Raw genomic sequence first — 15,592 nt, 5'->3', positions numbered from 1 at the left:
TTAAGAATCACCAAATGCCCTTTTAGACGAAACTGAGCAGGATATTTCGACTCATTCTCCCCTTTCCAGAAACATTTCTGTAAGATGGGGGTGTAAGGCAGCATGGTTGAGTTTGGGGGTTTAGAGAGCAGGAGGAAGGATGGAGGAGGAAAAAAAAGGAATATCGGATTTAAAGCTTACAAAGTAATATCTTTGTACTTTTTACAAATATGAACTACGATTGCGTGCAAAACAGCTCAGAAATGAGATACCTAAAGGTTTTCTTTCAAATTCCTGGCTTGTGGTCGCCACAGGAAAAGGACGTGGTGAATTTTCCTAGTGAGCTTTACACGTCTCCCTAATCCAGAAACCCACGAGTGTGCCCTCACTCTCCAGTAAGACTGGCTTGGGGGAAAGACTTGGTGAAGGAGGTAGGGAAGGACCCGTTGTGGTCTGGGGACAACCTTTCTTTAACTCCAGAGAGGGTTGGGTGTGAGATCAGAGCTCTCAGCTTTGTTTATTCGGGTAATTCTGGGCTGAAAAACAGGTATTTAGGGCTAATAGCTGTGTAAACCACCTTCGGAGGGGAAAACAAAACAAAACAAAACAAAAAAACCCAACACACAAAAAAACCTCTCTCTGAGCTCATTAGTGTTTTACTTTCATGTGTGAAACAAGCATATAAATGGCCCACTAATGAACTCCTGGATCTCCGGAGAAGGGGGAGGGGATGAAGAACTGGGGGAGGAAGATAGAGTCTACTTCCAGGGATCTAAGGAGCCCCCGCCCCCATTTTCCAGGAGTGCGCGGGAAATCCAGGTCAGCCCGGGCGCAGAGAGGGAGGCTGCTACCGAAGGCCTAACTTCCAAGACCCAAAAGCGGGGGAGGACAGAGAGAAGAGGGATGAAGAGCCCGATTTGTTTTCCTCCCCTGCGTCCCCAGACTGCACGCACCCCAGCAGCTGCCCCCGCCCTTCAGATTGAAGACAACCCGACTCCAGGTCTGAGGCATCCAAAACCTCTAAAGTTGAGGAGGGGTCCGGTCTGCTTGGAAGACTGTTTGTTTCCCGGGGTTTCAGAAACCAAGGACATAAGACATTTGACGGTGAAGTTAAAAAGAATTCCCCCTTCTCTCACTCCTCGTCTCTCCACTGGCCGCCCAGAACAAGCGACTGAAACACAACTGAAATCTTGCCAATGTTTTCGCTTCTCAGTAAAGTGAAGTGGGAGGGGGAGGGAAGAGAGAGAGAGAGAAAGAGAGAGAGAGAGAGAGAGAGAGAGAGAGAGAGAGAGAGAGAGAGAGAGAGAGAGAGAGAGAGAGAGAGAGAGAGAGAGAGAGAGAGAGAGAGAGAGAATCGGAGGGTGTGAATGGGTGAGGATCAGCTGAACTGTGCCACAGCCCGACTCGTTAGCTGGATCAACCCAGTTTACTCCCTCCAGGGCCCAAAATGGTTTTAAGCAAAAAGGAAGACGTTAACGAGATAAGATCCCTTCGTTCCAACAGCAGATTCGGTACACCGAAGCTGTGCCAGTCTTGACTCCCCCTCCTTTCCACCGCGGTTTCCGTCGGTCTAGGATAGATCCGCAGACTGACAGACAGACCCTGGTCAAGCTCTTCCCCGCCCGCGCCTTTTCATCAGCGCTAGCCTCCGGCGCCCCCATGATCGAGACTGTTTTTATTAAAGAACCAAAGTCAATACAGAAAGGTCTCCCAAAACAAAGTTGAAAGGTTGTCATCTCGTGAGTCGGTGGTCGCCCTTTTAAAGTGCTGTTACATCAATAATTTACAACTAAAAATAAATATGTTAAATAAAGCCCAAACATCAAAACAGTGGGGAGGGAGATAGAGGGACAAGGAGGAGGAAACAGCAAAATAAATTACTTCATAAATAAATAAGGTTAAGTTAAACCAAATGCTGTACTAAGAGAATCACAGTACATTTATATCCATTGCACATAGCCACTTTGTCATTAGGAACGAGAGTTTAAGAAGTGGACATTACAGGTAGCTAGGACTTCAATCAGACAGTGATCACGCATGGAACATCGCTGGCGGGAAGTTGATAACGTATTCACAATCGACAGTCAGATACTGTACAGTTGGACCGCGTATTCTCCTTCGGGTTAGTTGGTGAGGGTTTGTTTTGTTTTGTTTTGTTTTTTCCCTGCCCCTCTTCCTTTGGTCCAGTTAAACTTTTGTGGCCCGATGCGCTGAATTTCAACTTAGTTTTAGGCTGTATTTACACTTAGAACCTCTGAGTCAGAATCCCAGGGACTTCAAGAAGGGGAGGTGTGAGAGGAGGGGGTGAGTGGGCCGAGGCTTGGAAGATGGAGGAGGAGGAGGGCGTCCGGTGATCAGTATTTACATTGGTCTGGCATAAATGGCTTGTTTCTCTCTTTCCGTCGCTGCCCCGTATTTACAGAGGAGGAGCATGGCTTTGTAGGTGTGTCCACGCGGCTCGCCTGCGTTAGGCTGGGCTAGGGCAGGAGTGGAGGCTTGAATGAGCAGTTGCCTGTGCAGTGACGTGGAGTCAGCATCTTACAGGAGAAGTGGTGTAGGGCATCATGGGCTTCTGGAAAGGGAGAAACCCATGCCAGGGGCCCAGTCTTACTCCCCTCCCCACCCTGCTCCAGAGGATTATCCATCCCCCCTCCGTTCTTCCAAGTCGGGGGTTCAGGAATCCCACCTGTCTACTTATCCTAGCTGTATAATTTTTTTAAAAACCAAATATATTTCCCTATACCCAAATATCCCCCATTTATCCCTTCCACCAACCCCTCCCCTCTATTTTGCCAGACTCAAGACTTATTTACCAGTCTGCCAAGCCTTTCCCTCCCTCCCTCCCTCCCTCCCTTTTTCTTTCTTCCTCCCTTTCCATCCTTCCTTTCCTTCCTCCTCCTCCTCTCCTTTCCCCAACTTCAGGCCTAGTTAGGAGGGGACAGAATGCTCCCCTCACCTTTTAATTTCTGCTGGATGGCATAACGGGCCTTTCTTTCCTGGTCTAGTTCGTTACACAAAGTGTCTGAAAGAGAATGGGGTCGAGGTTGGTGCCAAACTGAATCAGAATTGGGTGTTCTCCATTCTTCCACACCAATCATCACCAACACATCAGACTCTGTGTAGTTGGGATAACTCTTCCGAGTTGTAGGTTGGAAACAAACACACATACAGCCGCAGCACACTAGCTTATGACTTCAGTATGGTATAGGAAAGTAATGGTTGGGAATTGCGCTTAAAGGCAGATGGATTTAACCAAAATTAAAGCAAACTTAGGCATTACTTCCCAGGTAATTTTACGCCTCGATTTTTAATTTAGAAACCATGGAAATTGCCGCGATAAGAAGTTCAATCACTCCATGTAATGATGCCTTCAAGCCGTTTGTTGGGCTTGCTTGCCATTCTGAGGCTAATCAGAGTATACAAAGGATATTAAATAAAAAAATAATTGTTAAATTACCTTCAATTTAAATCCAAATGACTGAACTAACATTACAGCCCCTACCAGACAAGAGGTAGTTATGGCGTCTTGCAAGTGCTCACCTGACTCGAGTCTTACCTCTGACAATTTGCAGCTGTTGTACCATTTCTTCTCTATAGGCCAATTCCCTCTTCATCTGATCCTGAAAATTATCTGTGCAAATTGATTAAGTGAGAACTGTTAAGTACAGTCCCCCACCCCCGCATGCGTTATCCAGGTTGGTGGCCCTCCAGAGAACCCCAGAAAGCCTGTGTTTGGCGAACTGACAGCAAAAGTGTTTGTGAGCATTGGGGTGAGAAGGGATGGGTCAGGACATACCTGGACAGTTCTTTCCCTCAATTGGCCTGGTGGAGAAGCCTAACTAGCTTGGACATCATTCTTCAGCCCCAAGACAGCAGTGGGCAGATGATGCAGGAGGGCAGAGGGGGAAAGAAGAAGAGAAAAAGGAGAAGAAGAGGAGAGGGAAGAGAGGGAGTGGAAAAGGAGAAAAGAGGGGGAGAAGAAAAAAGGAGTAAAGGGGAAATGGCTCAAGAGGGAAGGAGAAAAGAGAAGGATGAGAAGGGGAAAGCAAGGAAATCGGATTTGCCTTAGGAGGAAGGAAGTGGGTAGAGGAAGAGGAAGAGAGTGAGGAGAAAGAGGAAAGTAGAATAAAGGTTAAGAGGGGAGAATGGGCAGGAGAGGGAGAGTAGGGTAAGTAGGGACATACCTTTGAGGCTCTGGAATTCCCGTTCCAGTTTCTTCCTGAGCTCCATTTGCTCTAGAAGCAGTTTTTGCAGTTCGCCTATGAGGAACAAGTAGGTAAGACCTTGCAGTTCTCTGGTCAGGACAGCTCTGAGTCCCAGCTGAGCCCCAGACTCCTAAGTCCAGGCTTCCTGAAGTTTTTCAACACACTCAGAGTCACACCCAAACCCTACTGCTAGAAAACCCTGCTCATCTCCCCCGACCCACTCCTAATTGATGTTGGGACCAGTGCCTGCAGACTGGGGTTGTTTTCGAATTTGTATTCAACAGAAGGGTGGTGCTGGTGCTGGTGGTGCTGGTAGGAGCAGGGATGGGAGGAATCTTCCAACCAAGACACGAGACTTCTACATGAACCAGTTCCAGCCACCTCAGCAAACCAGTCATTTTGCCTCCCTTTTGTCGATTCCAAACTGGATATTTAGTGGACATTCAGAAAAGGGAACTAGACCTACCCTAATCTCCACACACTGTCCTTTTCAGAGGACCATCTAGCAGACCTATAAAAACTAAAATGGAAATGTTAAAGGGAGACAAGCTCTAGGGGTAATAGATTGCTATTGTATTTGTATATGTCCCTTCTTGCCCTAGCCCCCAAAACTCCAGAGAGGGGACCTCAGGACCATTTTCCCACCTCCCCACATCAGTGCTGCATCCATCCATATGGCCTTATGCCCTGCCTACAGAATTGTGGGATTTTAAAAGCTTAAAGGAATCTTGGAAATCATTTTTTCAGATGAAGAAATTGAAGGCCAAGGAGGTAAAACGATTTGCCCACGGTCACAGTGAGTCAATGATAGAACCAAGGCTAGAGAAGATCCATTATCTCATGTCTCCTTCCTCTAGAGCTTCATCTCCAGAGACCTTCCTTTGGCTGGAAGGCAAGGGATGGGAAGAATGGGGAGGGGAGCAGAAAACAGAGGCCCTCTTCATCAGTATAGCCTTCTATGTTTTTTGCCAAGAATCCTTAACCCCAGCTTCTGGAGAAGGTTTCTGGGATCTCCTAAAAGTTTGTTCCTTTTGAAGCTGCCAGATTGGGTGGATGCTATTATTTACCACACATCCCCTTGAGGGGTTAACACCGGCTTGTTTTACAGAAGGCTGAATCTCTCTCTGTGTAAAATCAACAGGAAGCCCTCCCACACCCCATTCTCTATCTCTCTGTTTCTCTAAACCTTTCAGACCTTCTCAATTATAGGAAAAGAAAAGGAGGTTGGGGATGGTCATCAGGATAGTTCAGACCAAAGACAAAAGGTGGGAATGAGACCCAAAAAGTCCAAAGACACCCAAAGGAGAAAAAAAAATTCCTGTCCTTTTAAGGGAAAGCCAAATCTAAAGTGGATGGAGGGCCTTTTTGTTTGTTCTTCAGTAACTCAGTCTGCTTGTTTACAGGCCTATGTTAACAGAAGGATTGCCTGAGTCACCTTCACTCTTGCTCTAGCTCATCCCAGACCTTATTCATTAGGTTAACACAGCAGATTCTGGAAGGAATGGAATTTTTACTTGAGAAATTGCTTTCAGCAAGCAGCCTGCACAACATACAACTACACACACACACACACACACACACACACACACACACTCACAAGCTTTCTGCCTCTGAGGACTTAAATAAACTTTAGAGCCCTCACCTCTGGCGAGGTTCTCGATGTCTTTCTCACCTATCGGGGTTCCAGTGACATCCAAGGTCAGTCCTTCTTCTCCTGTGACAGACACAAGACTAAGTCAGAATGGTCACCAACTGTCAGGAAATGCCTTGAGTCCAGAGTGCACTGTGGATTGCTTGGGAACACCTTAGGGTCAACCCATCTTGAAGCTCAGCCCTAAGCTACCCCTTCTCTATGTACTTTGGCAATAGGTGGAAAGGGAGAAGAGTGGATTCATAGTCCTGAGTAGTTTCTCTTGGAGGAGGCTAATCACCTTTACTGGTGTGTCCCTGACTTATCCAGGCCTGGAGAGATGGACACTGGGCTACCTTTCTGCATGAAAAGCTCCTTGCATTTCAGGCTCAGTGCCCAGATTTCTTTCCCCCTCTTAACTCTCCCTCCCTTTCCTCTTCCCTTTGCCCTTCCCCTTCTTGGCTCCCATTCACTGAAACAGGCCAGTTTCAAGCCCATAAGGGAATGGGCTTTGGGGTGGGGGTGGGGAATGGACGGAGTGGAGAGAGATTTGGGAAATCAGGGGACAACAATGAAAAAACTGGCTCAAGGCTGGCAAAGTTGTTTAAATATTTATCTGTGTGCAGCTGGAGGGGACAGCTTCTTACTGTTGATTTAAAACTCTTTCCTTTCCAGTATCCATATCTCCATCATGTATGTCTACCTTCAGCAGCCCCAGCAAGCAGTCAGCAGGCACAGTACACAGGTGAAGTTCCCCAGACCCAACTCCAGCCCCTTCCTCCCAGCTCCTGGGAGACGTGGGGATGGGAGCGGTAGAGGGCCAGGGAAGACAGAGGCTGACTGCTGTAGCAGTCAGATGGGGAGAGTGGGGTGGGGTGGAGGGCTCACTCACCTCGGTCTGTGGTTATTGGACTGGTCTGAGAGACACTCCTTTGGTCTTGATAGGATTTCCTAGTCTCCAAATCCTCTGCTGTCGAGTGATTGTCTTCTTTATCTGGCTCTTAAAAGGAATAAACCGATTTTCAAGTATAAGCAATGAAAGTATGATAGACTATATCCTTAATTACATAATTAAGGATGGGGTCCTTATTAAAGGCCTCTTAGGGGAGCCACCTAAACCCTTTGCTATTGGAAAGCTGGCTGGGCTCCCTGGGAGCATTACCTTGGGTAAATCTTCCATCTTTTCTTGCAAACCCTCCTCCTCCACCCCCATTCAAAAGAAGAAACCAAACCCATCAGAGACAAATGACCTACATTGAGAGGAAATACTGGGCCACTAGCTTGTGTGTGTGTGTGTGTGTGTGTGTGTGTGTGTGTGTGTGTGTGTGACTGATGGTCTGGGGATTACAAATTAGGGGAGAGAGAGAGAGAGAGAGAGAGAGAGAGAGAGAGAGAGAGAGAGAGAGAATATGAGTATCTTCATTGGCTGGCCCACCCAAGAACAATGTCCACTGAAGGCACAGGCAGGGTGGTTGCCTACTGAGGCAGAGAATTCACCTAGGAAAGTTTGCCTCAAAAGAGTTTCTTTCTCTTCCTTCCTTTCTTTCTATTTCTCTCTCTCTCTCTCTCTCTCTCTCTCTCTCTCTCTCTCTCTCTCTCTCTCTCTCTGTCTGTCTGTCTCTACACATAGACACAGACATACACACTCAGACACCCCAGACTTTCTTTAGGACTCAGATTCTGTAAAATAGGAGGGTTGTGCTAGATTAGGGATTCTAGGGGAGTCCTGCCTCTAGGTAGGAAAAAAAATCCATCTTTCATTTTCCCTAACCTTTAACTGAAATGATTTTAAAACATTATTCTAAGAAGGGACTCATAGCTTTTACTAAAGATGTCCCTGGTATAAAAAAGAAAAGAAAAAGATGAAGAACCTTTGGACTACATGATTTTTAAGGTACTTTCCTGCCCTAAAATCCTCTGATAACCCTCGTACAAGATGGCAACTTCTCTCTAATTTACAATGTTAAATACTAGTCCAGCATTGAAAGGTTAGGTGAATCCAGATCTTCCTGCCTCTGATGTTGGTTCGATATCCTCTAAGTTATGATGTCTCTTACGATATATATATATATGTGTGTGTGTGTGTGTGTGTGTGTGTGTGTGTGTATGTGTGTATATATATACATACACACATATTCATCACACTGTCTCTATATATATGTATATATGTACATATATCACAAAAATGTCTCCTGTTCAGCTTTACTTCCATCAACCACTGTACAATGTAGATGAATGATTACACGCATATCAGACAGCCAGCCACAATGCTTCCTCCAGATAGATCCACTCAAAGAAGCTGCTTATGACTTGTATATAGTAGGTGCCCAATAAATAGCCACTGAGCTCCTGAGTGAATGGATGGATGAAGTTAAAGGGGGAGTCAAAATGGAAATCAGTATTTAGAACTGAACTAAATGCATACTAATGAGAAGGGGGGAAGAGTCTTTTAAAATAGTACAGTTTAAGTTGTTGGGGTTCTTTCTCCCTTTCATTATTTGTATTTCATATTCTTCTCTCCTATTTCAGCGAAGTCGGTCGGGTGGGGAGGAAGGAAGAAAGGGCCACCTTTACCATTTGCCTCTGGGTTGCAAAGGTAAGAGGCCGCGGTTCCCAGCACCGAAGAGCTCTTCAGGGTCTGCAAGTGCTCTTCTCTTTCCTGCGCATACACCTGCAAAGGGGACGGGAGAAATTAGATGCAATTAGGCCTGCGGTTTGTTCTAGCCCCGAGGACTCTCAGACACCCTCCTGGGCCAGGGAAAGAGGACGCTACAACAGTATTCGATTGGGGGAGGGGGACCAGGTGAGGGGAGGGACTAGGCTGTGTGTAAACCGAAGGGAGATAGAAGAGGAGGGGGAGGGACCCAGAGTCACCCAGCGAGGGTACAATGACCGCCTGCCCGGTCTTAGTGACGCAAACGAAGCTGCCAAACGGCCTTCGAGCCTAGCAAATCGGTTTTCATTAAATATAATTATTAGTGCTCTAGAGAAAATTGCCTGGATTAAAAATTCAGCCGCGGAGGCCAAGAGCTTTTCAAAGCTCACGGCCCCCGCAAACTCAACATCCGTCTAATTTTCCATAATTTCTCCTCTTCCCTTCGCTCTCTCTCCCCAACCCCCAGCATAAAAGATGTCCTAATAGGTTAATTATTTGGATGTAAATATACAGGTGTTCGGGATCACTTTAAAAATATCATATTATGCCACGCCTCTTTTGATGCTCAAGTATAGCTGACTCGGTCCCAACACAAGGTTCGGAAAACCACACATACATACATAAATGCATAATACACAAGTGTACACACACACACACACACACATATCACTGACAGCATCCCCCAGTTACCGCACAGTAACTAGAGGAGCCCTTCTCCCCTTCCTCCCCTACCAAGCCTCCACGCACAGTTTAGGTCACTATTCTTTCTAACGTTCCCTCAAGCTGCTTCTGGTCTAAGAAATAAAAATCTATTGGACACACGTTTCGGAATGTGGTAGCTCCGGAGTTCGAGGAATCTCCGTATTCTATAGACACCTGCCACCCTTCAACAGCTTAAACTATGTCTGGAAGTGACAGGGATCCTATGAGGCAAATTTTTGCTCTCTGTTTTTCTTCACCTTCATGAATCTGGCAACTGGATGCAAGTGCTCTATCATTCCCAGACCTCCCCCAACCAGGAATTGGGGAAACCCACTCCAACTTGTCTACTTGTTTCATTTCAGAGGTAGTTTTATGCGTGTTCTCTGTTCAGAAGTGTTTAGGAACATTCCGGGTACACAGAACCACTGAAAGGTCAGGGGGAGTCCTGTACGCGGTCTCAGTCTCTATCTCTGTCTCTTGTGTGCGCCTATCTGTCTTTCTGTTAGCTACAAACGCATCATGCAGTGTAATGCAGAAATAAAACTATATTCCACACAAAATGTAATTCGACTCAAGACCTGCAAAATCTTGGAAGCATGACTTGTAATATTCCGGGTTAAAACGGGTGTGTACAACAGCGACAGGAATTTATGTAGGAATTTTGTTCCACGGGGGCGCCATTAAAAATTGGAGGGAGTCATGTAAAAAGTAAGTGGGAAGAGAGCAACTTCCTCCCGGGACCTGAGAGGCCTCAAATGGGACGATGGTTCAGTGGCTATGGGACTGCCAACCGCGAATCCGCTCTGCATGTCTAGGATGCCTGGACAATCTAGTTGTGTCCATCACACGGTGTACAGTTCCACCACACGCTGACGGGAGGTGAGGGGTACTAATGAAAAACAACCTGACCATACAGCACAACACATCAAGGCAATCGAGGCTGTGCCTGGCCCATCATACTGTGGGACCTCCTGATCCCCTCCCTCTCATTCCTTTAAAACTGGATCCTTAGCAAGAGAAAATAAGGAGAAGGGGCTCACCTTGCCCGGACCAGGACCGGGTCCTGGACCCGAGCCTCCCAGAGCCCCGCAGGGCTCCCGCATCTCGTAGCTTCCGTTCTCAGGACTCCTATCTGAGCGTCTCCCTGCTTCCTCAACAGCCCGGTCTCCGAAGCCTGGCCGGCCAGTAGGCTGCGGCACATGGCGTCGGCTGTGGTGTGGGCTGCCGCCGTCGGATGAATCTGCGGGGCAGTCTCCTGAGGAGGAGGTGGCCGAGGAGGAGGAAGAGACGCCGGTGGGAAGTGGGGTCGTCAGGTCCCCTTCGGGGCCGCCTCCCCCTACTGACTGGCCAGGATCGGCTTCTTCCTCAGGTTCCGCTTCCTCGTCGTCGGGGAAGCGATTGGACTCCACATCCACCTCGGGCTCGTCACCAGTGTCCACGTCGGGCGAGGCTGAGCGATAGCTAGAGCTGCCCTCGCTCAGGAAGTCCGGGCTCAAGTAGCCTCCAGCGCCGCTGCCCCCTGGGCCACGCGCAGCCCCAGCCCCATAGGCCTCCCGGGTGGTGCCGTACAGCTTGGCTATACTCTCTGCATCTTTCACCACGGGGCGAAAGGCCGACACGTAGCTGCCCTTGCGGGCTTGGTGGGGCGGTGGGGCCTGGGGTGGCGCCAGGGGAAGGGGACCCAAAGACGGGGGCAGAGGTTCTTCTACTCCGTCCTCGTCCCCAGGGCCGCGGGACAGCGCGCTGGGGCACCGCTCTTCACCTCCTAAGCCACCTTCCTTGACCGGTTCTCCCACCACCTCCAGGGGCTCGGCTCCTCCAGGGGGGACTGGACCTCCGCCTGGGCCTCCTGTTCCTCCCGCACCTCCTGGGCCTCCGGCTCCACCGTTCCCAGCCGCGGCTGCTGCTGCGGCCGCTGCGGCCGCAACCGCCGCTGCCACGGCCTTGGCTTGGCTCTGAGCTGGGTAGGGTGGCACAGGTAGGCTGCCTGCCGCGGGCCAGAACATAGGAAAGGTCGGATAGACAGTGGCGGCGGCGGCGGCTGCCGCCACTGCAGCCGCGTCTTTGGCTGCCCCAGCTGGCTGATGACCCCAGAACATAGTACCTCCGCCTGGTCCAGCCCCAGCCCCTGGGGGTAAATGTCCTCCGCCGCCTCCGGCTCCTCCTGCACCGCCACCCGCACCTGCCCCTCCAGCACCCTTGGGATCACCCCCGCCCAGTACTGGGTCATCCTTCTTAGGGCACAGGCCGAAAGCCGTGGGGAAGCCGTAGGGATGAGGGAAGAGAGGCGGTGGCAGCTTCTGTAGAAGGCCAAAGCCCTTACTGGGCACAGGGATCACCGGGTAGCTGCGGACTCCGGCCCCACTGCCGCCTCCAGGGCCTCCACCACCTCCTCCAGACAGGCCCAACCCCCGCTGCGGGTGAGGGGGCGGCGGTGGGCCAGGCGGCCCCGTGGGATCATCATCGGTAGCGCATCGAAGGCTTTTGTGGGGCGGTGGCCCAGGCGGAAGGTCTCCTCCGCATCCTGGGCCGCCCCCTCCACCACCGGCCACTCCTTTTCCGGGGCCCCCGGGGCCCCCACTGCCTCCTCCTCCTCCGCCGTGCAGGGAGAATGTCCGCTTACGGGTCCCACCATTGAACATGGCCTTGACGTCCTCCCACGCGTGACTCAGCTCGTCCGTGGCCGTCTTGTCGCTAAGCTTGAGGTGGCGCCGCCACGAGTTGAAGTTGGCCGCGTCGGGCTGCGTGTACTTGGCCTCTGGGGTGCGGTGAGAGTGGAAGATGAACTTGTTGGGGGAGAAGTACATGCTGCAATAACCACACTTGATGCACTTGGCGCGAGAGCTGTTATAGCGAGCAGGGATGAAGCTGCCTCGGGAGCCCCAGGCGCACTCGTGCACCACGTCGAAGGCAAAGTTTTCGGGCAGCTTGGGGGGCTTATGCTCTCCGAGAAAGGACTTGCAGAGCCGTTCTGCCTCGCGCTTTGTGATCATGCCGCAGCGGCGAGACGAGATGGGCATAGCCCCGGCCCGGCGCAGGATCTCCAGCTGAACCGGGGTGCACTGCACGCACGTGATGCCCAGGGCCACCCGCCGGTTGTGGATCTCATTGTAGCTGTAGTTCTTCAGCAGCGTGTTCGAGATCTGCGCCAGGCACAGGCGCTCCTGGCCGTCGATGACCAGGGAGACGATGGGGACCCCGTATAGGGACGTCTCGCCGACCTGGTTGGGTTTGAGGGTATTGGAGCCGGAGTACGGCTGCAGCTCCTGCTTGGAGTTTGGGGAGGAGCTTCCTTCGCGCCCATTCCCCATCTGACTGGCGAGAGCCTCCATGCCGCCACTTCTGCAAAAGAAAAATCAGAGAGGAGATGAGCCATTTTCAGCGCCGCTGCTCAGTCCCGCCCAGCTGGGCGCAGGGAGCTGCTGCCTGCGTGGGGGGCTTCGCATTTGTTATTCACAACAGAAGTCACCCCCCTGTAATAAGTTTCCTTTTGTTATTAATACAAGTGCTGGCGCTAAGACAAAAGCCATCAGGGTTGGAGGAGGAGGAAGAGGAAAAAGAGAAGGAAGAGGAGAAGGAGGAGGAGATATTTACCCTAAAGTTGCCCAGCTTCCCTGGTCCTGAATCAAGGACATTCACAATCTGTTCTCCTCTCCCTCTGTCCAACCCGGTGGCCACACAGGGTGTGGGTGGGTGGGGACATGAGCAGAGAGATCCTTAAGAGGGGAGCTCCCGACACATGGTGGTTGGAGGGCTGTCAATGTCCATTATCAGACTATCTGGACTGGAGGCGGGCAGTACTGGACAGGGTCTGCTGTCCGGGGTTCTGAGCCCCTCTCCAAAAGCTATTTAGGGTAGTTTGAGTCTTAAGAGCACGACCCGAATCGCCAAAACTCCTCACCTTCGGCCTCGTTCAGGATGGGGGTGGATGTGGGGAGAAGAGAGGACTAGAGCTCTAGTGTAAACAAACCAGTTCCTTTCCGAGTCGCCCTAAGCTCCTTTTGGCAGAAAGATTAAAGACAGGAAAATTAAATGGTTTTCTTTTTAAGTATCGGTGGGAAATATTTAGCCATGGCCATAATAGTTATATTTTAGCCATTTCCCTGACAAATACTAATTTCAGAGCTGGGCCATCCTGGGTTTCTCGTAGAAGTTTCTCAGGTCTTGCTTCTCTTTTTGTTCCAACCGAAAAATCCCTGATTTTTCATTCATCAAATACTGGTTCCCCACCTTGCCCAGAGTGCAGGATTTGTACTTTTCCCTCCTTTAATTTCAGGTTGTCTGTCCCCTCCTTTATTCCTTCATTATTTATTTTTCCAAATGTGTTCAGGGTTCCAAATTTAGAGCCTCAGCAGCTTCCTAAAATCTTTGAGAAGCTCAAGGTATTTTTGATCTGGAGGATAGCTCTTTCTCTTCAACTTAAAACCCGGCTGCTCCGGTTGCCAGAATTTAGCCGGCATTTGACACGAAAGATTATTTTAAATTTCTGGTTCCTTAGCTTTGGAGGAACCCTGGTCGCCCACCGGCTCTTCACTTGTCCTTAATCACAGCAAACGCAGATCTGGCCCGGTCAGGGCTCCAATTTGTCTTGTGTCCAGGAAAATCAACCTTCCCCACCCCAGAACTTCCAAATGACCAAGATGACAAATTAATTTAAAAAACGCAACCCCATCGACCCAAGTTGTCTTTTTAAGGAAACATGGGGTGAGGTGTAGTTATTATCTCTGCACATTTTCCTCCCATTGGTCTCTGAAAATTGGCTTGAAACAAGTTGACCATACCTAAAAGTTGCATGCCCCTGTGAAACCTTCACGTCAGCCTAAGAAAGAAGCAAGGAAGCAAACAACTCCAAACACAGGGACCTAGCAGAAGGATTCCTAAACCTAGTAAATGAGCTTATGTAGGAGGGATTGGAGAGGCTGAGTAGCTTTTAAAGTAATTACACAATCTCGCACCGGTTTCCGAAAATGTGAGGGTCAACTGGCCCGCATCTAGTGAAAAGTCTGTCATGGAGCCCCTGGAGGCCAGTTTCCTGCCTGAATCTCAATTTGCCCAAAAGCCGGTCCATGGTACCGTGCAAAGGGGTAGACAGATGGGAATCGGGGAGTAGGGTCTTGGAAACACTGAATTGTCTTAGAGACCAAAGGGGAGAACGCATTCCCAGTCTTCAGCCTTGGACCTAGCTCCGGTCAGGCCGGGAACAGGAACGGAAGGAGAAAGGGAGCCCCAGGAAACGAATCGGATTTCAGAGACGGGATCCTGAATCAGGGGGTCTACTCCAGAAGGGAGGCGGGTTAAGGAAAGGAAAGCCCTGAAGGCCGGCAGTGAGAAAAGGGAAAGAAGGCTGGCTGAGTGGGATTGTGCAGTGGCCCCAGGCGGGTTTGGTAAAGCTGCTTCTCCGCCTCCTGGCTGGAGGGTAAGCGGCAGGGGGCGGGGAGCCGGGAGCGGGGGGAGGGGGGGTAAAAGAGGAAGGAGTGGAGATACCCTTTAGCCTGGGAACTTGGAGGCTGGGTGAACTGTTAGGGTTTGGTTTTGCATAATATATTAAAAACAAGAACGAAACGAAAAAAGAGACGACCAAAAGGGCAAGGGGCTCCGGACTGGACCCATCGCCGGTACTCACCGAGAGGCGGTAGCTGGACCCTGGAGTGCAGGGTCACTGTCTTTGGGTGACTGAACCGGCGGGAGTCAGAAATCGCACCCAGCTCTCTGGGTTACGGTGCGGGCCCACGTTTGCGCGGGCACACACACACACACACACACACACACATTCACACTCGCACACACCCTTCAGCCCTCCCCCCTGTCACTCCCCCCTTCCCCCTGCGGCTGCCCTAAGTCCCGGGAGCTGGCCCAGCCGCGAGCCTGGGGGAGTTAGTTGTCTTGGAGTCCTCTTCACGGGAGAGCTCGAGTGCGTGTCCTGCGCCGCTGTCCTCCCGGCCCGAGACGCAACAAGAGAAGTGACCACATGGCCGGTCCAGGGGCTGCGGCAGCAGCGGCGCCCGAGTCGTAGGCGCCGCGCATCGATCCGCCGACAGCTGAAATAATAGGCGGGCACACCCACTTAGCGGGCGCACCTCGGCAGGGGCCGCACTTCTTAGGGGCCCGGCGCGCGTCAATCAGACCCCAGCCCGCCAGTCACTCAGCGAGCAGCCTCGGCCTGGGGGTGGCTGACCCAGGGCTCCCGGACAAGGAGGGCGAGGGAAGGGGGGCGGGGGACAAGACAAGGGGTGCCCCGGGCAGAGTGCAAGGTAAGCTGCCGGCCCCGAGACACCTGCGCCCAGCTCTGCACCTGCGGCCGGGCGGGCGGCGCCGCGCCCGGGAGAAGGGGAGGGCTGGGGGCGGGGAGGAGAAAAGGGGAGGTGTAAAGAGAGGAAGGGGAGGAAGGGATGGCGCGGGGGGGGGGGAGGGTTGAGGGTT

The 15,592-nt window shown here is 51.0% G+C and overlaps 1 protein-coding gene across 2 annotated transcripts; it reads right to left on the bottom strand.

Annotated features, from left to right (window-relative positions):
- Nucleotides 1-1,637: 1,637 nt before the first annotated feature.
- SKOR1 (SKI family transcriptional corepressor 1) lies at nucleotides 1,638-15,493 on the bottom strand. 2 transcript variants are annotated; one of them, XM_020982625.2, is made up of 9 exons: nucleotides 14,796-15,493; nucleotides 10,213-12,514; nucleotides 8,389-8,485; nucleotides 6,707-6,814; nucleotides 5,827-5,898; nucleotides 4,164-4,238; nucleotides 3,536-3,610; nucleotides 2,936-3,001; nucleotides 1,638-2,551 (listed from the first exon to the last, which is right to left on the bottom strand). In XM_020982625.2, exons 2-9 carry the CDS (start codon nucleotides 12,502-12,504, stop codon nucleotides 2,457-2,459), a joined length of 2,880 nt encoding a protein of 959 aa, XP_020838284.1. In that variant the 5' UTR covers nucleotides 12,505-12,514; nucleotides 14,796-15,493; the 3' UTR covers nucleotides 1,638-2,456. The 2 variants fall into 2 exon arrangements, with proteins under 2 accessions (XP_020838284.1, XP_020838292.1); XM_020982633.2 differs by lacking the exon at nucleotides 14,796-15,493 and having other exon boundaries at nucleotides 10,213-13,309.
- Nucleotides 15,494-15,592: the final 99 nt, after the last annotated feature.

The sequence above is a fragment of the Phascolarctos cinereus genome, unplaced genomic scaffold (genome assembly GCF_003287225.1).
Source record: "Phascolarctos cinereus isolate Bilbo 61053 unplaced genomic scaffold, phaCin_HiC Scaffold_3;HRSCAF=262, whole genome shotgun sequence".
NCBI lineage: Eukaryota > Metazoa > Chordata > Mammalia > Diprotodontia > Phascolarctidae > Phascolarctos > Phascolarctos cinereus.
This window is presented reverse-complemented; position numbering and strand designations above follow the sequence as displayed.

What these genes read in the sequence shown, in the direction of transcription:
- SKOR1 (XM_020982625.2), bottom strand. Translation starts at nt 12,504, where the DNA reads ATGGAGGCTCTCGCCAGTCAGATGGGGAATGGGCGCGAAGGAAGCTCC. An exon ending in TTGCAACCCAGAGGCAAATG is followed by an intron (nt 6,815 to 8,388) that starts GTAAAGGTGGCC and finishes ATTCCTTTTAAG; the next exon opens with AGCCAGATAAAGAAGACAAT. An exon ending in GGAATTCCAGAGCCTCAAAG is followed by an intron (nt 3,611 to 4,163) that starts GTATGTCCCTAC and finishes CAATTTGCACAG; the next exon opens with ATAATTTTCAGGATCAGATG.